The sequence below is a fragment of the Bufo gargarizans genome, chromosome 7 (genome assembly GCF_014858855.1).
Source record: "Bufo gargarizans isolate SCDJY-AF-19 chromosome 7, ASM1485885v1, whole genome shotgun sequence".
Classification (NCBI taxonomy): domain Eukaryota; kingdom Metazoa; phylum Chordata; class Amphibia; order Anura; family Bufonidae; genus Bufo; species Bufo gargarizans.
Genome location: NC_058086.1, coordinates 170,816,215 through 170,840,373, shown reverse-complemented (window position 1 = coordinate 170,840,373; position 24,159 = coordinate 170,816,215). Strand labels below are relative to the sequence as shown.

The 24,159-nt window shown below is 50.2% G+C and overlaps 1 protein-coding gene across 1 annotated transcript; it reads left to right on the top strand.

The window, feature by feature from the left end:
• Window positions 1–10,086: 10,086 nt before the first annotated feature.
• On the top strand, window positions 10,087–24,003 carry TRNT1 (tRNA nucleotidyl transferase 1). Its single transcript, XM_044301021.1, has 7 exons — window positions 10,087–10,232; window positions 20,632–20,825; window positions 21,012–21,150; window positions 21,409–21,535; window positions 21,924–22,117; window positions 22,219–22,472; window positions 23,025–24,003. Exons 1-7 carry the CDS (start codon window positions 10,130–10,132, stop codon window positions 23,283–23,285), a joined length of 1,272 nt encoding a protein of 423 aa, XP_044156956.1. The 5' UTR covers window positions 10,087–10,129; the 3' UTR covers window positions 23,286–24,003.
• The last annotated feature ends 156 nt before the right edge of the window (window positions 24,004–24,159 follow it).

Below are 24,159 nucleotides of genomic sequence, written 5' to 3'. Positions count from 1 at the left end.
GTCACTGTGTACATTACATTACTTATCCTGTACTGATCCTGAGTTACATCCTGTATTATACTCCAGAGCTGCACTCACTATTCTGCTGGTGCAGTCACTGTATACATACATTACTTATCCTGTACTGATCCTGAGTTACATCCTGTATTATACTCCAGAGCTGCACTCACTATTCTGCTGGTGCAGTCACTGTGTACATACATTACTTATCCTGTACTGATCCTGAGTTACATCCTGTATTATACTCCGGAGCTGCACTCCCTATTCTGCTGGTGCAGTCACTGTGTACATACATTACTTATCCTGTACTGATCCTGAGTTACATCCTGTATTATACTCCAGAGCTGCACTCACTATTCTGCTGGAAACAGAAAGCTCTGTCTGCTGTGGGGCGGCTGATCGGTGGGGGTGCCCCTTTATCACTTTACCAGAAATAAGAAACAACCAAACATAACTTTAACCTGTTTTTATTTTGGGGTAAATGCCCCTTACAGTCGCCCTGTACTGAGGAGCCCCCGGAGGGTGCAGAGGACGCGGTGGTTCTGATCTCGGCTCTTTGATGGCCGCGCTATTCACCAGATAATATCCTGCGCGGCGCAGTGTAATGTCGCCTCTTCCCCCTAATTAGCATTTGCTCATTTGCATACAATTATCCGGTAATCCTGCTGAGTTGAGAACGACTCTCGCTGACTGTGAGGTCTCACCCCTAATGATATTTATTTACAATCTCCAGCGTGTAAACCGCGCGTCTCGTTAAAGGATTCCCATCTTACACCAAAGTGCATCCCCCTGTGACTGGGAGCCGGGGCCACTTCTGTATAATTGCTGCCGATTCAGATCACGCATCCGTGATCGCCCCTGCAGCTCCCTCTAGTGGACGACTATAGAAGTGCAGCGCTGTCTAATTTTCACTGTGGAGGATCACGACTTTTACGACTATGGAGATTGTAACGGCGCCGATCTTATATATGGCCAATGTCGTCATAACGTACAGGAAGGGCCCCGCCCCTCACCGGTCAGTGTAAGCAGCAATAGATTCTGTCATTTTAGGTCAAATGTAACAATTTATTTGCACGAGACCCGGGCCACCGAGATTTCACTCATCCCATCTCGTCTTATGACTTCACGTAGTCCCGGCAGGAATTTGTGCTATAATTCATGTTATTTTATGTGAAAACGTCCCCGTGAGAAGGTACGACCTTGTTCACATCACGTTAGTGGCCTCCAATTAGCGCGTTACACTAAACGTGTCCATAGGATTCCATCAGTGACCTACCTACCGAAGAGGCCGATCCCACAACTGCTGCGGGGCCCGGACCTGAACGGTCTCTCCTGTTCCCCAACACGGATTTACTCCATTTTCCAGCCGCCACTAGAGGGAGCTCAGTGCAAAGAGATTTACAGTTTACACTGAAGTCAATGGTAACTGTGTAAATTCCTAGGCGTGAGCTCCCCCTAGGGGCGGCTGAAGACAGTTCTATAATAGACTTAGAGCTCTGGGGGGAGGGGTGGGATTTATCAGCGTATTTATGGCAGTTTTATGGTATTAATTAGACATATGGCGGTCAGAATGAGCGCCATCTTTATGAGGCACCAGTTCCACTTTTTAAAGGGGATGAGGTGGAGGGCGATTTTTTTATTATTTTTAACCTCTATCAGGTTTTTGTGTGGTAGGATCTGATTCATTTGTTGTTTCCACATGGTCAGGTTCGGTGTAATGGGGTGGTACCATTTTAGAGCAATGCATTTACGTGCCATGAATAAGGATTCTTTAAGGAACGTTGCTATATAGTGATCCCAAGGATCCTCATTCAATATTCCTAACAGGCATATCTCAGGTGTACATCCCACCCTAACTGGCACCAGACTTGATAGAAAAGATGTCACCTCCTCCCAGAATTTAGCAATCAGGCCGCATCTCCAAATCATGTGCCAGAAATCTGCCCCCATTTCCCCGCATCTGGGATGGGCCGTGGACGATGCTCTGCCCATTGTTAACATCCTAGTTGGTGTCAGATATGTTTGATGTATAATTGGCTGCTGGTGATACATGTAAATGCAACTCTAATAAAGTGGTTACTCCTCCGTCTGTGAGTGCGGGTATCAGTCTTTTCCATTTGTCTATAATCGCAAGAGGAGGCGCACTGACCCTTCCCTGTACCAGATGTGACTATATCGCTGATACTCGCCCTCTGGGTCCTTGGGTTTTACCTACTCCTATGAGTGGGTATTTAGAGACCGTAGGGTTGGCATTTGGGAGCTTACTCTGTATAGCTGAACGTAGTTGCACGTATGAGAAAAAATGAGTTTGAGTGGTATTTCTGGGATAATGTTTCATCTGTCATTAATACTCCCCGATCATAAAAGTCTCCGAGAGTTTTGACCCCCATCTGCCATCTGTCTGTCCCCATTACCACTTGCAATTGTGGTAACGATTGGGACTCTGAGACAACCTCTGTAAAACAAGATAATGTTTTGGCTTCTCTCCAAGATGTTTGTGCCAGCCTATGTAACGGCTTCTGAAATGTAGGGGGCATTTCCAGGACTGACCAAAGAGTATTGCAGTTCAGATAGTTTTTTAGGAAATATTCCGAGGCGGGTAGTTCCTCCGAGGAGTACCAAGTGCTAATAAGCCTCAATTGGCCTGCCAAGTAATACAGGTGGCAGTCCGGTAACACCATACCTCCCTTCGTTTTAGGTCTTTTCAATGTATCCATGCTTAATTTAGGTCGGAATCTGCCCCAAAGACCCTAGTCATGGGCGTCCATTTCTGTAAAGAGCGCTTTGGGTATACCAGTCTCTGAGGGTTGAAGGATATAGAGGGCCTTTGGGAGTATAATAATTTTGACTAAATTGATGCGTCCTGCCACGGAAATGGGCAGAGTCTTCCAATTTTAAAGTTTTGTCCGTAAATGCCTAATTAAGGGGTAAATATTAAGTGATAGGGCCTGAGAGTGTTTTTTGGTAATGTGTACTCCTAAGTATTTGAAAGTCTCCACTACTTTGAGCCTCTCCACGTGGGATGGGCCAGTCCAATTTGTCTTCCCCAGGGGCATATAAACTGATTTCCCCAGTTAATTTTTAGACCCAGAAACTCTCCAAACTCATTTATCAGCCCTATTGTGCCCCTAAGAGAAGCGCTGGGTGATGACAAATAAAGAATCATATTGTCCGCGTATAGCCCTATACGTATTTCTCTCTCTCCCACTTTCACCCCTGTTATATATTGTTGCTATTTCTCACTTTAATTGCAAGGGTCTCGATTGCTAGTGCAAATAGAAGTGGCGACAGGGGGCATCCTTGTCTTGTACCTGTAGGTTTTCGATAGTTCCCCATTTATTAGTAGTCTGCTTATCGGGTTACTATATAAGAGTGTGGTCCATTTGAGACATTGTGCGCCAAAACCATATCCCTTTAGGCATTGGAATAGATAAGCCCATTCTATGGAATCAAATGCCTTGGCCGCGTCTAAGGAGGCCAAGGCCTCATTCAAGGAAAATCCCAGCTGCGTGACCACTTGAACTCTTCTGATATTTTCAGTAGTGAACTTCCCTGGCATGAATCCCGTCTGGTCGTGGTGGACCAGTGACAGAATCACCCGGTTCAGTATAGAGGCCAGAACCCTAGTTAGAATTTTATAATCTACATTTAGTAATGCTATATGGGTCTATAGGAGCTGCAGTTAGGTGGATCCATACTATAATAGTGGCTTCCATGAATGATTCCGGTAGGACCGCATGGAGGGTAGCTAGTAATTGTGGGACCATTACCTCTGCATATTTAGCATATACTTCTTTAGGAAGTCCATCAGGACCTGGTGATTTCCCATTATTAAGGTCTATTATGGCTTGTGTTATTTCATCTAAACTAATTGGTTTGTCTAATTGGGCACTTTGTCTTGTAGTGAGCCTGGGAGGAGGAATATCCTCCAGATATTTAGCAATCTCTGCTTCGAAGCCGTAATACTAGATCTATACAAGTCTTGGTAAAATTGTGTAAACGTCTGGAGGATTCCATCCTTCTTGTTTAGTACTTGGCCAATAGGATTCCTGAGGGTGAGTTATGACGAATAGGTTGGGCCAATAATTTAGCTGACTGATTACCTAGTTCACATGTGGTCTGTTTCATAAAGAATAATTTCCTATCTGCCTTGTCTTTGAGTATGGTTAGGTATTTCCTACCTGCTTGGAGCCAGGCATTTCTATTAAAATCTCAGATGTTGGACATATTGTTCCAGTACATGACACTGAGCTTCCAGCTCCATCTCCAGGCATTTGGTGTCTTTTTTGATATAGCAAATACTATTGTGTAGGGACCCTGTATTGGCCTCATCTGCATGGACTGCCAAAATTTCTTTTAACTGATGTGCAGTTCCGTCTGCCGAGCCGGCCCAGCCAGAACGGATGTATACTCATTCTGTACATGGCTGAGGGTGTTCCACGCATTATATTGCCTAGTATTGGAGAGTGGTCTGATATTCCTCTAGCTAAACATGATATGGAGCATAGGTTCAACATGGTTATCTCATTTCCTAGCATGTAGTCTATTCGGGTTAGGGAATCATGGCTTCCACTATGATAGGAATATACCTTGTCTCTGGGGTGTGTAATTCTCCAAAGGTCAAGCCATCTAAACTCAGTCAGAAATCTGTTGAGTCGCGACGGACTTCTTGCTCCCAACAGATCCTCTGTATCAATATGGCGGTCTAACGAGGGGTCCAGTGTCATATTTAGGTCTCCCATACATATTATTCTAGAATGTGGATAGGCAGCAGCAAAAGTGGCCGCTAAGTGTAATATTTGCTTAGATCCGGGGGGAAGGTTATAAATGCATAATAATGTGTACTGTACATTGTCAATCAGAGCGTGAACAAAGACATATCTGCCTCCGAATCAACAGCTGAGTCTTTTACCTCCCAATGTAGTTGTTTATGTATTAATAGGGACACTCCTCGTGATGACCCAAGGTTTATGTAGGACCTTGGAGGTGGTATTGACCAGATGCGTTTCTTGACACAGAATTTGTGGACCAGCGTTTCTAAAGGCAAAAGCCATGGATCTCTTCTGCGGAGTACCCAGTCCCCTAACATTCCACGAAAGTATTTTTAACTCAGCCATGGATTCCGACTAGAGCTGCAGTAAACGATTATTTTAGAAATCAAGTATTCTATCGAAAAAATTTTTATGATTAATCGAGTAATCTAATAAGAAAACATGAATTAATAGACTGTTTTCCTTTTATAAAAACTCATCAGACCCCCTGCCATCAGACCCCAACACCCTTTGTTCTCCCTTGTGTGATCAGCCCAAGTGCATCAGATCCCCCAGTGCCATCAGCTACGTTCCCCCAGTGCCATCAGCTGCACCCTCAGTGCTACGAACTGCCCTCCCAGTGCCACCAGGGGTCCCCTAGCTTGACCCCAGGTGCCACCAGCTTGACTCCCAGTGCCAACTGCCACCAGCCTGCCCCCAGATGCCACCAGCTTGCCCCCCAGTGCCAACTGCCACCAGCTTGCCCCCCAGTGCCAACTGCCACCAGCTTGCCCCCAGTGCCATCAACTGCCCCCCAGTGCCACCAGCTAACGCCCCCAACTTGCCCCCTAGTGGCAACTGCCACCAGCTTGCCCCCCCAGTGCCACCAACTGCACCTTAGTGCCACCAGCTTGCACCCCCAACTGCCCTACAGTGCCACGAACTGTCCCCCAGTGCCACCAGCTTGCGCCACCAACTGCTCCACAGCTCCTCCATCTTCTTCTCTGCACTGACATCCTGACGTCACACAGCGTCGGGTCATAGTGCGCGCTTACGTGCAGCGTGGTGCGGGCCGGCGGGTGACCACGAAGCGGTAAGTAATAGTAAGCGCTTCACTCCCACTCCCTGGTCACATGACACAAAATTTGCATCGAGAATTTTTTTGTGTAGGCAGATACGCGTTGTCAATCATGGAGCGCAGTGCAGCGAGTGTAACAGCATGCAACAGTAATATATAAAGACCTGCATATAAACTACAAAACAACGACATTATTTAGATTCCCAAACTGTAGGCCAGTAAGACCGGGATGACTATTGGCACAAGCTGCAGCCACAGCAATAGTCTAACCATTCAACTGACTAAAAGAAAATGTTCCAGCCCTATATCTTGAACAATAATGAAAATTGGATTAATTAATCAACCTATTTGGCTGTCTGGATCTTAGCAAACAAACCAGACCAGTACGTCCCTATTGATTAGTAGAGCCACCTCATACTGCCAATACAGACCATTACGTCGTCTACAGCGAATGGCATTATCTCAAATACAGCTAAATCTCAGCATCTCGGGGATCTTCTCCGTTGATTCAGCCACTCTGAAGCTTCTCCAGGGGAGGTAAAAAAGACTGCCCTGACGCCGTCCACCACTCGGAGTCTTGCAGGATAGCCCATGGAATTTGGGACGCTTGCTTCTCTCAGGCGTCACTTTACATCCATAAATGTAGCTTGCTGCTTCTGCAGTTCCATGGAGAAGTCTGGGAATATAGAGACTTTAGCGCCATCTACTTTGATTTCTTGTCGTCTTCTAGCCAGGGCCAGTATTTCATCTCTGTCTTTGCAGTTAAGGAACCTAGCTACCATGGGACGAGGTGGGGCCCCTGGTGGTGGTGGTTTTGCCGGTACTCTGTGTGCCCGTTCTACCGCGTAGGCCGATGAAAACTCTGCCTCAAGAAAAAGTTATTTTATCCATTTTTCTATGAACACATCCGGCGCTCGGCCTTCCACAAGCCAATCATTCTGATGTTATGTCTCCTGAGCCTGTTCTCTAGGTCATCAGCTTCTTGTTTCTAGAGCTCCACTTTGGTGTTTAAGTCCGTTATTGATGGCGGTACCGCGGCAGTGACATCCTCTATGCGAAATATACGCTCGTCGGTATGCTGGACTCTTTCCCGCAGATTGTGGAGATCTTGGCGTAGCAGCCCCAGGTCTAGCTTCCCTGTGAGGGATCTCCTGCATGGCTTCCAGGACCTGGGCTGTTACTTGTTTGAGTGTGAGCTCCTCATTAGCTCCCTCAGAGGATGTAATGGGCGCTGGTAAATCTGAAGCAGTACTTGCTCTGGTGTGGACATTTCGCTGCGGTAATGGTGACTGTGATCCTTCTTCTGGTTGTCTAGTCAATACACGCAGTTTTTCAACAGCTTTTTTTTGCGGCCCCATTGTTATATCAGGATGTCCATCTGTTATAAGAAGTAGTGAAGGAAATTCTGATCAGGCGCAAAATCACTGGTTCAAGTCGGTCTCTGTAGGTGAATCTTCTTTAATTACATAACAAACAAATATACATAGAACAACGCCTTTCGGGGCTCAAAAAGTCCCCTTCATCAGGTTAATAAGTAATTACTTAATCCGCATCACGGATTACTGAAATGTGGACAGATTTAAATCAAGGGGTTCGTGTGCTGTCCGCAGAAAATGCGGACAGCACACGTCGGTGAAAAATGGAAATGTGAACGAGGCCTTGGGAGGGACAGCAGGATGGGGAGTTTGTGTTGAAAATGTGGGAGGTTGATAGAAAAGCTGAGAAATCGCACACATCCGTAACAAACTCTGCAGAGACGAGACACAGCTGAAAGAATCGGTCATGGCGGTCTGGGTCAAACGGAGGAGAAGAGGAAACGATGAGAGACGGTCTGAATGGAGATGTCGCTGGATGTAACAGCTATGTGGTGCTGTATTCTCCCGGATGTAGAGCGGGCTCACTACTGTCACCTGCGTCTCATCTTCTCCTCTAAGTTTTTTATTTTACTTTACGTATTTTAATGTAATTTGGCTCCTAGGTGTTTGCTCTTAGTCTGGAGCACTGATTTGTCAGATTCAGAAACCCCCAGGAAAAATAAACCACAGCGTTACCTTTCCTGATTGTTCTGCAAAGAACCTACATCCAATGCATGAACCTCACCTGCAGCGCCCCCCTGTGACAGGAGACCCTGACACATATACAATTATCCAACAGGTGCATCTCTAAACTACCCCCCTATAGGGGCAGGGGCATCTCTAAAATAACCCCCTATAGGGGCAGGGGCATCTCTAAATTACCCCCCTATAGGGGCAGGGGCATCTCTAAAATAACCCCCTATAGGGGCAGGGCATCTCTAAAATAACCCCCTATAGGGGCAGGGCATCTCTAAACTAACCCCCCTAAAGGGGCAGGGGCATCTCTAAACTACCCCCCCCCCTATAGGGGCAGTGGCATCTGTAAACTAACCCCCTATAGGGGCAGTGGCATCTGTAAACTAACCCCCCTAAAGGGGCAGGGGCATCTCTAAACTACCCCCCCCCCTATAGGGGCAGTGGCATCTGTAAACTAACCCCCTATAGGGGCAGTGGCATCTGTAAACTAACCCCCCTATAGGGGCAGTGGCATCTGTAAACTAACCCCCCTATAGGGGCAGTGGCATCTGTAAACTAACCCCCCCTAGAGGGGCAGTGGCATCTCCAAACTATCCCCCTATAGGGGCAGGGGAATCTCTAAAACAACCCCCTATAGGGGCAGGGGAATCTCTAAAACAACCCACTATAGCAGGGATGTCAAACTCGTGGCCCTCCAGCTGTTGCAAAACTACAACTCCCATCATGCCTGGGCATACTACAGCTATCAGGGAATGATGGGAGTTGTAGTTTTGCAACATCTGGAGGGCCATGAGTTTGACATCCATGCCCTATAGGGTCACCCCTTCCCTTCCTACAGAGGCATCTGTAAAGCTGAATAAGACCAAGTTGCTCCGTCAGACGCTGCGTCCTGTGCGGGGGTCGCTGGGCTCTGTGTTTCTCAGTCACTATGCGAACAGCAGCGTCATGAACACAATGATAGAGAACACCTGACGCTGGGGGGCACAGAGCGCCCACCGACCTCCTCCATCTGCCCCATCAAATCAGTGAGCTGCAAGAAGGAAAAACGCGGGTTATTATTTATTATTAAAGCGCCATTCATTCCATAGCGCTGTACATATGATAAGCGGTGCACATACATGATACAGACAATTGCACTAGGCATGAACAATACGAGTTAGACTGGTGCAGAAGGAGAGAGGGCCCTGCCCGCGAGGCTTACAATCTACATGGTATGGGAGAAGGACACAGTAGGTGCGGGTGAAGCTGGTCATGGCGGTATAGAGGCAGCAGGGTCACGGGTTGTCGGCTTGTCTGAAGAGGTGGGTTTTCAGGTTTCTTTTGAAGGATTCCCTGTAGGTGAGAGTCTGATATGTTGGGGTAGTGAGTTCCAGAGTCTGGGGGATTCACGGGAGAAATCCTGGAGGCGATTGTGGGAAGAGGCGATAAGAGGAGAGAAGAAGGTCTAGTGAGGATAGGAGCGTGCGTGTGGGGGTGTATCGGGAGGGGACAGGTTAGAGGGAGTCTATCACCAGGAACCAGGCCTTGTAGCTCAGCTTCTTGTAATGAGACCGATCTGCGGCTTCATTCTGGAGAAATAGGACATTCGGTCCTTATGCAAATGAGCAGTTAAGTGTCCTGAGGGTGGAGCCAAGCCGCTGTGTGCACAGCATGAAGCACTGGGCCGCCATGTCACCGTCCGCCTTCATGGTAACACCATTAACCCTTCCGTCAGACGCCGCTGCGCGCTGCAGGGTCCCACACAGCGTTACAAGGCGCCGGGGCTCAATGGCGCCACTGATCCTGATGGGCGGGTCACCGCCTTAACCCCTGATATGCCACGTCAAGAGCAAAAGTAGAACCTTTGGCTTGGTTAGACAGAAGGGGCTCCTCACAACATGATCGCCAAAGGGTTACCATGACAGCAGGGGCCTAATAAAAGCGTGGTCTAATAGACTGCCTGGTCATCCCCATCAGGCACTGCAGGAGTTAATTACTCCATACAGGAAGCACTTACCTCTGGATCCACCAACCTCACACATCTCCCCGCAGCTCCACTTGTTTACATTGTAAGGTGTAACTCCTCCCACACATGTGACTGATCACATGGTCACGACGTCGTCAAAGGTCACTTAGCTCCACCAGTAGTAGAACAGGAATCTGACTCCTCCCACACATGTGACTGATCACATGGTCACGACGTCATCAAAGGTCCTTTAGCCGACACGGATGTATTAGATAAAGTTCAGGAGAAGATCTCTTGGAGACAGATGCTCGGCCGCCTCCTCTCGCAGAGCCGCCGCCTATCCACCATGAGGGTGCAGAGTCCGCAGTTCAAGGCTCTCTTCACCGACGGCCTCAAGACTCTGACAGGTGAGACCCTGCAGAGAGGTCACTGTGCACAGGGGATGACTGGAGATGACTGTATACAGGGAGGATGATGATGGAGGTGACTGTATACAGGGAGGATGATGATGGAGGTGACTGTATACAGGGGAGGAGGAGGATGGAGGTGACTGTATACAGGGAGGATGATGATGGAGGTGACTGTATACTGGGGGGGAGGATGATGATGGAGGTGACTGTATACTGGGGAGGAGGAGGAGGAGGAGGATGGAGGTGACTGTATACAGGGAGGATGATGATGGAGGTGACTGTATACTGGGGAGGAGGAGGATGGAGGTGACTGTATACAGGGGAGGAGGAGAGGATGGAGGTGACTGTATACAGGGGGAGGAGGATGGAGGTGACTGTATACAGGGGAGGAGGAGGATGGAGGTGACTGTATACAGGGAGGAGGAGGAGGATGGAGGTGACTGTATACAGGGGAGGAGGAGGATGGAGGTGACTGTATACAGGGGAGGAGGAGGAGGAGGATGGAGGATGACTGTATACCGGGGAGGAGGAGGATGGAGGTGACTGTATACAGGGGAGGAGGAGGAGGATGGAGGTGACTGTATACAGGGGAGGAGGAGGAGGATGGAGGTGACTGTATACAGGGGAGGAGGAGGAGGATGGAGGTGACTGTATACAGGGGAGGAGGAGGAGGATGGAGGTGACTGTAGACAGGGGAGAGGAGGGTAGGATGGAGGTGACTGTATACAGGGGAGGAGGAGGAGGATGGAGGTGACTGTATACAGGGGAGGAGGAGGAGGATGGAGGTGACTGTATACAAGGGAGGAGGAGGAGGATGGAGGTGACTGTATACAGGGGAGGAGGAGGAGGATGGAGGTGACTGTATACAGGGGAGGAGGAGGAGGATGGAGGTGACTGTATACAGGGGAGGAGGAGGAGGAGGTGACTGTATACAGGGGAGGAGGAGGAGGATGGAGGTGACTGTATACAGGGAGGAGGATGGAGGTGACTGTAACAGGGGAGGAGGAGGAGGATGGAGGTGACTGTATACGGGGAGGAGGATGGAGGTGACTGTATACAGGGGAGGAGGATGGAGGTGACTGTATACAGGGGAGGAGGAGGAGGAGGATGGAGGTGACTGTATACAGGGGAGGAGGATGGAGGTGACTGTATACAGGGGAGGAGGAGGAGGATGGAGGTGACTGTATACAGGGGAGGAGGAGGAGGATGGAGGTGACTGTATACAGGGGAGGAGGATGGAGGTGACTGTATACAGGGGAGGAGGAGGAGGATGGAGGTGACTGTATACAGGGGAGGAGGATGGAGGTGACTGTATACAGGGGAGGAGGAGGATGGAGGACTGTATACAGAGGAGGAGGAGGAGGAGGATGGAGGTGACTGTATACAGGGGAGGAGGAGGAGGATGGAGGTGACTGTATACAGGGGAGGAGAGGAGGATGGAGGTGACTGTATACAGGGGAGGAGGAGGAGATGGAGGTGACTGTATACAGGGGAGAGGAGGAGGATGGAGGTGACTGTATACAGGGGGAGGAGGAGGATGGGAGGTGACTGTATACAGGGAGGAGGAGGGATGGAGGTGACTGTATACAGGGGAGGAGGGAGGAGGATGGAGGTGACTGTATACAGGGGAGGAGGAGGAGGATGGAGGTGACTGTATACAGGGGAGGAGGAGGATGGAGGTGACTGTATACAGGGGAGGAGGAGGAGGATGGAGGTGACTGTATACAGGGGAGGAGGAGGAGGATGGAGGTGACTGTATACAGAGGAGGAGGAGGAGGAGGATGGAGGTGACTGTATACAGGGGAGAGGAGGAGGATGGAGGTGACTGTATACAGGGGAGGGAGGATGGAGGTGACTGTATACAGGGGAGGAGGAGGATGGAGGTGACTGTATACAGGGGAGGAGGAGGATGGAGGTGACTGTATACAGGGGAGGAGGATGGAGGTGACTGTATACAGGGGAGGAGGATGGAGGTGACTGTATACAGAGGAGGAGGAGGATGGAGGTGACTGTATACAGGGGAGGAGGATGGAGGTGACTGTATACAGGGGAGGAGGATGGAGGTGACTGTATACAGGGGAGGAGGAGGAGGAGGATGGAGGGTGACTGTATACAGGGGAGGAGGATGGAGGTGACTGTATACAGGGGAGGAGGAGGATGGAGGTGACTGTATACAGGGGAGGAGGAGGAGGATGGAGGTGACTGTATACAGGGGAGGAGGATGGAGGTGACTGTATACAGGGGAGGAGGAGGAGGATGGAGGTGACTGTATACAGGGGAGGAGGATGGAGGTGACTGTATACAGGGGAGGGGAGGAGGATGGAGGTGCCTGTACAGGGGAGGAGATGGAGGTGACTGTATACAGGGGGAGGAGGATGGAGGTGACTGTATACAGGGGAGGAGGAGGATGGAGGTGACTGTATACAAGGGGAGGAGGAGGAGGATGGAGGTGACTGTATACAGGGGAGGAGGAGGAGGATGGAGGTGACTGTATACAGAGGAGGAGGATGGAGGTGACTGTATACAGGGGAGGAGGAGGAGGATGGAGGTGACTGTATACAGGGGAGGAGGAGGAGGATGGAGGTGACTGTATACAGGGGAGGAGGAGGATGGAGGTGACTGTATACAGGGGAGGAGGAGGAGGATGGAGGTGACTGTATACAGGGAGGAGGAGGAGGATGGAGGTGACTGTATACAGGGGAGGAGGAGGATGGAGGTGACTGTATACAGGGGAGGAGGAGGAGGATGGAGGTGACTGTATACAGAGGAGGAGGAGGAGGAGGATGGAGGTGACTGTATACAGGGGAGGAGGGAGGAGGATGGAGGTGACTGTATACAGGGAGGATGGAGGGAGGAGGATGGAGGTGACTGTATACAGGGAGGAGGAGGAGGATGGAGGTGACTGTATACAGGGGAGGAGGAGGATGGAGGTTGACTGTATAAGGGGAGGAGGAGGAGGAGGATGGAGGTGACTGTTCTACAGGAGGAGGAGGAGGATGGAGGTGACTGTATACAGAGGAGGAGGAGGATGGAGGTTTGACTGTATACAGAGGAGGAGGAGGATGGAGGTGACTGTATACAGGGGAGGCAGGAGGAGGAGGAGGATGGAGGTGACTGTATACAGGGGAGGAGGAGGAGGAGGATGGAGGTGACTGTATACCAGGGGAGGAGGAGGAGGAGGATGGATGGTGACTGTATACAGGGGAGGAGGAGGAGGATGGAGGTGACTGTATACAGGGGAGGAGGAGGAGGATGGAGGTGACCTGTATACAGGGGAGGAGGAGGATGATGGAGGGACCTGTATACAGGGGAGGAGGAGGAGCATGGAGGTGACCTGTATACAGGGGAGGAGGAGGAGCATGGAGGTGACTGTATACAGGGGAGGAGGAGGGAGGTGACTGTATACAGGGGAGGAGGATGGAGGTGACTGTATACAGGGGAGGAGGATGGAGGTGACTGTATACAGGGGAGGAGGATGGAGGTGATTGTATACAGGGGAGGAGGAGGATGGAGGTGACTGTATACAGGGGAGGAGGAGGAGCATGGAGGTGACTGTATACAGGGGAGGAGGAGGAGCATGGAGGTGACTGTATACAGGGGAGGAGGAGGAGCATGGAGGTGACTGTATACAGGGGAGGAGGATGGAGGTGACTGTATACAGGGGAGGAGGATGGAGGTGACTGTATACAGGGGAGGAGGATGGAGGTGACTGTATACAGGGGAGGAGGATGGAGGTGACTGTATACAGGGGAGGAGGATGGAGGTGACTGTATACAGGGGAGGAGGATGGAGGTGACTGTATACAGGGGAGGAGGATGGAGGTGACTGTATACAGGGGAGGAGGATGGAGGTGACTGTATACAGGGGAGGAGGATGGAGGTGACTGTATACAGGGGAGGAGGATGGAGGTGACTGTATACAGGGGATATATAAAGACTTCTGTACTCCACTTGAGTTTCAGTGCAAAGCTTTTATTTAGTGCGGTTCCAGTCAAAAGAACGTTTTCGGCTGAAAAGCCTTCTTCAGTGTAACTGGAGAGGCATACAAAGTGTCACATTAAATATACAATAATCACAATAGGTATAGGATCAATTGTATAGTACATATAATGTCGCAAATAGGTGCGTAATAGACAAATATCATATAATATAGCGAATAAATTATGTACTAAAGCAGGACGTGTCGATATGGCACATCAAGAGAGCGTTATCTGTCATCTGGGGGTCCAGCAGGATCATCATCGGAGTGGTCTGCGGTCAGTGGGTGGCTTGAGGTTGTGCGCTTGTTCCGTGGTGAGATGCTGTGGTGCTCCACCGGTTTTAAAGTTAATCAATAGGCAACAGTTGGTGGGGTTAAGGAATGAAAATGCAGAGTGTGACAGAGAGTATGCTATCAATATTCTATGAACCGTATACTTTGGAATCGAAATTGAACGTAGTGCATATTAACAGAGCTCTATAAACCGTATCCTGTGGGACAAAGATTACTTTATCAAATAGGTTAGACGGTCTAGCTAACTGCGGAGTCCGCTTAGGTATAGGTTGCACAACATATTGAAACAGGTTAGGTATAGGTTGCAAGCACCTCAATACAAATGACATGTAAAAGGACAGTTTAGTATATGCGGTTTTGCATTGTCTGTTCTTACCCGGATTGTGGCCGCATCAAGTGCAAAAGCTGAGAAAAAATAGAGTTTCCTCGGTGGTCGGCAGGGATGCTGCTATTAATATGGGCTCTGTGTCCCTATCTGGCGTGCGGTCCGGGATTGTGTTCCGGATTGCCATGGTGTCGGTTGTGTCTCCGTTCCCCTTATGTGGAACCCGGCCGCGCGGCGTGGTTAGGGGGGGGGGGTCTTAGCTGACGTACTTCCGGGTAAACCAAAATGGCGTGCGGAGCTCACCAAGGGAGATTGCGCATGCGTGCGCTGCATCTGTGCGGCCGTTGAAGCGGTCGGCTGTTGCTGGCCACTGTGTGCAATAGCGCATGCGCCGGGTTACGTTCCTGCTGTCAGTTGTCTAATAGGGTAGCGGGGAAGCGCTGGGACTGAGAGCTGGGAGGATTGAGCGTACATACTGTCATATTTACCTATGGATGTCCATCAGGGGAGTATCTGTCATATTTACCTCTAGATGATAACCAGGGGAATAAGCCATAAAGGATATGATCTATTCAGTTCCCAAATAGGAGCTGTACTGGGGAGGGAGGGAAATCGGTTACTGTACTGTGGGGGTTATATAAAGCTTCCTATTTCATAATCCCAGTTAAGACCCTTGGGTTCAAGTGTTTGTAGACGGTGGATCCACATGGCTTCCCTGTTCATGAGGAGGCGTGATAGATCTCCGCCCCTTCTGGGAACTGTTACCTGTTCTACTACCTGGAACCGCAGTTGGGCAATAGTGTGGCGTTTGGCTGCGAAATGTGCGGGAATGGGCAGGTGGTTGTTTTCACATCGGATGTTGGACTTATGCTGACATATTCTGTCCCTAATGGTCTGTGTTGTTTCACCCACATAAGTCAGGCCACAGGGGCATTTGATGACGTAAACAACATTGGTGGAATCACATGTGAAGAAACCCCGCACTGGGATCCCCTGTCCTGTTAGAGGGTGGAAGATCCTGTCCCCCTTTGTGACATGTGAACATTGCGTTGTGTTTGTAGTAATAGTTGTCTTGGTATCTTGATATTGGAGCCCACATCTGCCCTTACAAGCATGTCTTTTAGGTTCTTGGGGCGTCTATTGCATGGTAGGAAGGGAAGTGAAAATGCCTCGATGTGTGGGTACGCCTGATGCAGGAGGTGCCAGTGTTTTCGTAAGATGTGTTGGATCTTGTGAGCAAAGGGGTGAAACGTGTGCACGAAAGGTACCCTCTGGGCCTGTTTTTCCCTGACTTTCTGGCTGGGTTGTAGGCATTCTTTTATCACAGTGTTGGGATAGCCCCTGTTTAGGAAACGTGTGGACATTTCGTCCAATCTCATTTCCTTCGTTGCCATGTTGTCAACTATACGGGATATTCTTTGAAACTGCGATCGTGGGAGGGACTTTTTCATGCTGGTGGGGTGGAAGCTGGAGTAATGTAATAGACTATTGCGGTCGGTAGGTTTAGTGTAGAGGTCAGTATGCAGAACGCCATTGGGATCTTTAGAGACTATGGTGTCTAGAAAATTGATTGATGTGCTGCTGTGGTGTAGGGTGAACTGAAGTTCAGGCCAAATAGAATTTAAGTAAGTGAGGAAGTCTTGTAATGACTCTATCGTGCTGTTCCATATACAGAAGACATCGTCTATATATCTTTTCCAGGTCACTACGTGTTGTTGGAATTCTGTATTCGTGTAGATATAGTCCTCCTCTAGCGTGGCCATGTAACAATTGGCGTATGGGGGTGCCATGTGTGCCCCCATTGCGGTCCCTTGTTTTTGAATGAAGAAATTGTCTTCAAACAAAAAGTAGTTTTGGGTAAGCACAAGATGGAGGAGGTCCATGCACAGTGATGAGATTTCAGGTTTGGTGCCCGTTGTCTCGAGTAGTCTCTTAGTGGCAGCTTGGCCCTTGCTATGTGTTATAGATGTGTAGAGGCTTACTACATCAAGGGTGGCCAGAATGGAGTCCGGTTGAACCTGTTTGATGTCCCTTATGAGATGCAAGAATGTGGATGTGTCTAGAAGGAATGACTTGGTGGTTTTGACTTTAGGTGTGAGGACCTTTTCCAGGAACTCAGAGAGGGGAGATAGAATGGAGTCAGAGGATGAGACTATAGGGCGTCCCGGGGGTTTGTTGAGACGTTTGTGGACTTTGGGTAGTATGTACAGTACAGGCGTTATTGGGTGCTTTTTGGATAGGTAAGATACTGTTTCATTGTCAATGTCAAACCGCATATACTAAACTGTCCCTTTACATGTAATTTGTATTGAGGTGCTTGCAACCTATACCTAACCTGTTTCAATATGTTGTGCAACCTATACCTAAGCGGACTCCGCAGTTAGCTAGACCGTCTAACCTATTTGATAAAGTAATCTTTGTCCCACAGGATACGGTTTATAGAGCTCTGTTAATATGCACTACGTTCAATTTCGATTCCAAAGTATACGGTTCATAGAATATTGATAGCATACTCTCTGTCACACTCTGCATTTTCATTCCTTAACCCCACCAACTGTTGCCTATTGATTAACTTTAAAACCGGTGGAGCACCACAGCATCTCACCACGGAACAAGCGCACAACCTCAAGCCACCCACTGACCGCAGACCACTCCGATGATGATCCTGCTGGACCCCCAGATGACAGATAACGCTCTCTTGATGTGCCATATCGACACGTCCTGCTTTAGTACATAATTTATTCGATATATTATATGATATTTGTCTATTACGCACCTATTTGCGACATTATATGTACTATACAATTGATCCTATACCTATTGTGATTATTGTATATTTAATGTGACACTTTGTATGCCTCTCCAGTTACACTGAAGAAGGCTTTTCAGCCGAAAACGTTCTTTTGACTGGAACCGCACTAAATAAAAGCTTTGCACTGAAACTCAAGTGGAGTACAGGAGTCTTTATATATTGCATGTATCTGGTTTGGGAACCATCTCCTAACACCCACGCCATCCAACTGGAGAACCATCCAACCTTTTATCATGTATACAGGGGAGGAGGATGAAGGTGACTGGATACAGGGGAGGAGGAGGAGGAGGAGGATGGAGGAGGAGACTGGATACAGGGGAGGAGGAGGAGGATGGAGGAGGAGACTGGATACAGAGGAGGAGGAGGATGGAGGAGGAGACTGGATACAGGGGAGGAGGAGGAGGATGGAGGAGGAGACTGGATACAGAGGAGGAGGAGGATGGAGGAGGAGACTGGATACAGGGGAGGAGGATGGAGGTGACTGGATACAGGGGAGGAGGATGGAGGTGACTGGATACAGGGGAGGAGGGGGAGGGATGGAGGTGACTGGATACAGGGGAGGAGGGGGAGGATGGAGGTGACTGGATACAGGGGAGGATGGAGGTGACTGGATACAGGGGAGGAGGAGGAGGAGGAGGATGGAGGTGACTGGATACAGGGGAGGATGGAGGTGACTGGATACAGGGGAGGAGGAGGAGGAGGATGGAGGTGACTGGATACAGGGGAGGATGGAGGTGACTGGATACAGGGGAGGAGGAGGAGGAGGATGGAGGTGACTGGATACAGGGGAGGAGGAGGAGGAGGATGGAGGTGACTGTATACAGGGGAGGAGGAGGATGGAGTGTGACTGTATACAGGGGAGGAGGAGGATGGAGGTGACTGTATACAGGGGAGGAGGAGGAGGATGGAGGTGACTGTATACAGGGGAGGAGGAGGAGGATGGAGGTGACTGTATACAGGGGAGGAGGAGGAGGATGGAGGCGACTGTATACAGGGGAGGAGGAGGAGGATGGAGGTGACTGTATACAGGGGAGGAGGAGGAGGATGGAGGTGACTGTATACAGGGGAGGAGGAGGAGGATGGAGGTGACTGTATACAGGGGAGGAGGAGGAGGATGGAGGTGACTGGATACAGGGGAGGAGGATGGAGGTGACTGGGATACAGGGGAGGAGGATGGAGGTGACTGGATACAGGGGAGGAGGATGGAGGTGACTGGATACAGGGGAGGAGGGGGAGGATGGAGGTGACTGGATACAGGGGAGGAGGATGGAGGTGACTGGATACAGGGGAGGAGGAGGAGGATGGAGGTGACTGGATACAGGGGAGGATGGAGGTGACTGGATACAGGGGAGGAGGAGGAGGATGGAGGTGACTGTATACAGGGGAGGATGGAGGTACTGGATACAGGGGAGGAGGAGGAGGATGGAGGTGACTGGATACAGGGGAGGAGGAGGAGGAGGATGGAGGTGACTGGATACGGGGAGGAGGAGGAGGAGGAGGATGGAGGTGACTGGATACAGGGGAGGAGGAGGATGGAGGTGACTGTATACAGGGGAGGAGGAGGATGGAGGTGACTGTATACAGGGGAGGAGGAGGAGGATGGAGGTGACTGTATACAGGGGAGGAGGAGGAGGATGGAGGTGACTGTATACAGGGGAGGAGGAGGAGGATGGAGGTGACTGTATACAGGGGAGGAGGAGGAGGATGGAGGTGACTGTATACAGGGGAGGAGGAGGAGGATGGAGGTGACTGTATACAGGGGAGGAGGAGGAGGATGGAGGTGACTGGATACAGGGGAGGAGGATGGAGGTGACTGGATACAGGGGAGGAGGATGGAGGTGACTGGATACAGGGGAGGAGGGGGAGGATGGAGGTGACTGGATACAGGGGAGGAGGATGGAGGTGACTGGATACAGGGGAGGAGGGGGAGGATGGAGGTGACTGGATACAGGGAGGATGGAGGTGACTGGATACAGGGGAGGAGGAGGAGGATGGAGGTGACTGGATTACAGGGGAGGATGGAGGTGACTGGATACAGGGGAGGAGGAGGAGGATGGAGGTGACTGGATACAGGGGAGGAGGAGGAGGAGGATGGAGGTGACTGGATACAGGGGAGGAGGAGGAGGAGGATGGAGGTGACTGGATACAGGGGAGGAGGAGGATGGAGGTGACTGTATACAGGGGAGGAGGAGGATGGAGGTGACTGTATACAGGGGAGGAGGAGGATGGAGGTGACTGTATACAGGGGAGGAGGAGGAGGATGGAGGTGACTGTATACAGGGGAGGAGGAGGAGGATGGAGGTGACTGTATACAGGGGAGGAGGAGGGATGGAGGTGACTGTATACAGGGGAGGAGGAGGATGGAGGTGACTGTATACAGGGGAGGAGGAGGATGGAGGTGACTGTATACAGGGGAGGAGGAGGAGGAGGATTGAGGTGACTGTATACAGGGGAGGAGGAGGAGGTAAGGGATGGAGGTGCCTGTATACAGGGGAGGAGGAGGATGGAGGTGACTGTATACAGGGGAGGAGGAGGGATGGAGGTGACTGTATACAGGGGAGGAGGAGGAGGATGGAGGTGACTGTATACAGGGGAGGAGGAGGAGGATGGAGGTGACTGTATACAGGGGAGGAGGAGGAGGATGGAGGTGACTGTATACAGGGGAGGAGGAGGAGGATGGAGGTGACTGTATACAGGGGAGGAGGAGGAGGATGGAGGTGACTGTATACAGGGGAGGAGAAGGATGGAGGTGACTGTATACAGGGGAGGAGGATGATGGAGGTGACTGTCTACAGGGGAGGAGGAGGATGATGGAGGTGACTGTATGGAGGAGGAGGAGGATGGAGGTGACTGTATGGAGGAGGAGGAGGATGGAGGTGACTGTATACAGGGGAGGGGGAGGAGGATGGAGGTGACTGTATACAGGGGAGGAGGAGGATGGAGGTGACTGTATACGTGTGATGTAATTTTCAGTCATGTTGCTACAGATTTATTTGCGCGGGAGAATTATGAGTTGCGGATCGCAGGAGGCGCCGTCCGGGACCTTCTTGCGGGGAAGCAGCCGCACGACGTGGACTTTGCCACCACGGCCACCCCCGATCAGATGAAGGATCTCTTCCTGAAGAAGGGAATTCGGCTGATTAACAACAAAGGAGAGAAGCACGGCACCGTGACGGCGAGGGTGAGGAATCGCCGGGATGCCATGTTATAATTGTGCTGGGGGGCGTCACTGCGCTCACGTCCTCCTCCCTGGAGGGGGGTAACGGTGCTCCACACGTGTGGTGGCATTTACTCCAGGCCTGACCGTGGGGTTGGGGGATATTTAGCACCCACATGTTTGTAGCCCTCACCCTCATTACCTCCTCAGATTAATGACCAGAACTTTGAAGTCACGACACTGCGGGTCGACCTGCAGACTGACGGACGCCACGCGGAGGTGGAGTTTACAACCGACTGGGAGCAGGATGCAGAGAGGCGAGATCTCACCATCAACTCCATGTTTCTGGGTAAGAACGGGGCGTTTTCTTTCCTGTTTACTGATAATTAATAGTGCAGGGCGGGGATGGTGTATGGAATTGATTAGTCATGTCTGCTATATAGATGTCCATTTACAGCAGACATGACAAATCAATCCTTCAGGGCGTCCCTGTAAACAGACAGTCCTCCTGCCTGCGCTCAGCAGCTGTGGCCCCCAGGATAAGTGCGGTCGAGGCTCAGGATGTGCTTAGGTCTTGCTTGCGTTATAGATTTTTGTGTTTCCTAAGGATTTGACGGCACGCTGTACGATTATTTCAATGGTTACGAAGATTTGAAGAACCGGAACATCCGATTTGTGGGCGACCCAGCCAAACGGATCCAGGAGGACTATCTGCGAATTCTCCGCTACCTCAGGTGAATGGAAACTTCCCCGGCCAGACATGGTGGGGGTTGGAGCAGAAAGGAGCTCAGTTGGATGGGCTCTCACCCTGGAGGACTCGTTTCATACGTTCAGATCTTGTATTCTGCTCCTGTCACATCCAAAGCTGTGTTCACAAGTCTTCTTGTTTCCGGACAGCTGTAGGACCTCACGTGCCCCTTCTCTTCACTGTGATTGTCGGAGAAGTAGCGTTAGCACCAGGCATTGTACAGCAGCTTCCTCTCTTGCAATGTAGCAGAGCTCAGTGCGGCACATTGTTGGGTCTTGGGTTAGGGTGGGGTCTGTCAGCATAGCCGATTTGTGAGTGCAGCTCTGGAGGGGAAGACATGATGTAACGTACACCTATCCACTGATTTCTTACAGGTTTTATGGAAGGATATCCGAGAAACCCGGAGAGCACAGTCTGTCCACTCTGGACGCCATACGAGAACACGCTCCCGGACTGGGTGGCATCTCGGGGGAAAGAATCTGGGTGGAGCTTAAAAAGATCCTAGAAGGAAATCACGTCAATCACATGATCCAACTGATCTACCAGCTGGGAGTGGCTCCTCACATTGGTGGGTGTTTCACTGCCCCCCCACCGCAGGTGATATCGGTCAGGAGAGGTCTCGTTTCTGTGGGTCGGTTCCGTTTTAATCCCAGTTTGCTTTTATCGCAGGACTGCCGGAGGGTGGAAATGTGGAGGAGTTCTCGCGCATCTGCTCCCAGGCCGGGCCCCTGGCTCCTAAACCCATGACCCTTCTGACTGCACTCTTCTGCCACCCGGATGGCATCCAAAAACTGGACCTGCGATTGAAGATCTCCAAGGAGGAGAAGGGGCTGGCACTATTCTTACTGAAGGAGCGTAGGACGCTGACGGCGGATCACACCGACCGCCAACCTCTGAAGCCGTTCCAGGATTTTGTGATTGATGTGAGCAGCGCCGGGTTAAAAGGGGTCATCCAGCCTTTACCAAGTGATTTCCTAGTTTCAGGATAGGCCATCACTAGTTGATCAGCGGTGGTGCGACTCCATGCCCGCCACCGATCAGCTGTTGGGGTATAGCTCCGGTGCTGGAACTACACAGCACCATATTGGAGACACCTCCTTCTTGTATCGACGGTGCAGCAGGGGCTGTGTACTTTATGGGAGCTGCAATGAATGAGTCCAAGGACTAATGCAGTCTCCAGGACTTTATGGAGCATAGCCCCTGCACCAGGGAGATCTATGTGCATACTGTATAGTGCTGCCGTCCTGCATTACAATAGGGCCAACTCTCTGCAGACTCTGTCCCAGTCTACACAGCAAAGCTGAGAAGTACATTAGCCGACAGTGCACTCTAGTGGTGGGCGGGAGCACTGCGATGTCAGGGCTTTAGTCTCTTAGTCACATGAAGAAAGAGTTGTACTCATATTCTCTCTTTTTGATCGTGATCATTGATTAAACCGGCGCCATTTCTCTCTTCCCGTTTCTGTTTACTTTCAGTCCCGAGAGACAGACGCCCAGAAGAAGGTGTGCGAGCTGCTGAAGTACCAGGGCGAAGAGCAGCTCCTGAGACAGATGGAAAAATGGACACTGCCTCGCTTCCCTGTCAGTGGACACGACTTGCGGCGTATGGGCGTGTCCTCGGGGAAGGAGATTGGGAGAATCCTGCAGGAACTGCGGGAGCAATGGAAGGAAAGTGGCTACAAGGCCGACAAAGAGGAGCTGCTCAATGCTGTGTCCAGGAACGACAGCGCGGTGTAAGGCCGGCGGGGTACTAACCCTGGGTCATACTATTCCTGGAGGTGGGGACGCTCGGAGGCAGATTCCCCCATTAGAAATAATGGGATATTCTTCAGGAACCCTTGCGATTTCTGCCGATACAACATAAGGGGGCTTCATATAATGAGGGCGAATCAATGGAAAATGACAAGTTCTGCAACTTTTTAATAGACCTAGTGCTTTGATTCCACAGTTTTCAAGAGTTCTGCTTGCTGTCATTGAATGGAACCTTGTTTACAGCCAATTTCTTATTGTTTTTTTAAGATATATACGATGTCGTGACACATGAAAAAGCAGCGCACAGCAGCAGGAGAACACGACTCATAGCTGAGGATTTGTTACAATTGTATCCAGTCTGAACTCAAACAACACATTATGAGGGGGGAGAATTGTATTGCTGATGTGTTGAGCTCACGGAGGATTGTCTAGACTGGATACAACTGTAACAAACCTTCAGCTGTGAAAGGTATTGGGTCAAAAATGTTTTTATTCACTGACAGCAAGGTTAAATCTTAAAAATCATGAGGAAATGAAACAAAGATTATCAGAAAGTTGCAGAAGTTTTAATTATAGAAGGATTAAGACGATTGGACACCAACTTGCTAACGTTTGACTCGTCCCTGACTCCGAAGTGCAGAGATCCCTGCGTCCTGTGTGGACTCCTCTTTATGTTTATAGTAAAGTTATTTTTTTAAAGTTACTCCGCAGTCGCTCGTCAATCTTCTTTCAGTGCGGACAAAACCAACGCAAAAAAATAAAAGCTGTAAATGATAAAATCTGGGGATTCACACTCATGGTCTCAGGTAGGTGGCCATCAATATGAAAAGCTTTTATTTCTATTTTATGTAAATCTGTG

What these genes read in the sequence shown, in the direction of transcription:
- TRNT1 (XM_044301021.1), top strand. Translation starts at nt 10,130, where the DNA reads ATGCTCGGCCGCCTCCTCTCGCAGAGCCGCCGCCTATCCACCATGAGG. An exon ending in CGGCCTCAAGACTCTGACAG is followed by an intron (nt 10,233 to 20,631) that starts GTGAGACCCTGC and finishes ATGTTGCTACAG; the next exon opens with ATTTATTTGCGCGGGAGAAT. An exon ending in TCCAGGATTTTGTGATTGAT is followed by an intron (nt 22,473 to 23,024) that starts GTGAGCAGCGCC and finishes GTTTACTTTCAG; the next exon opens with TCCCGAGAGACAGACGCCCA.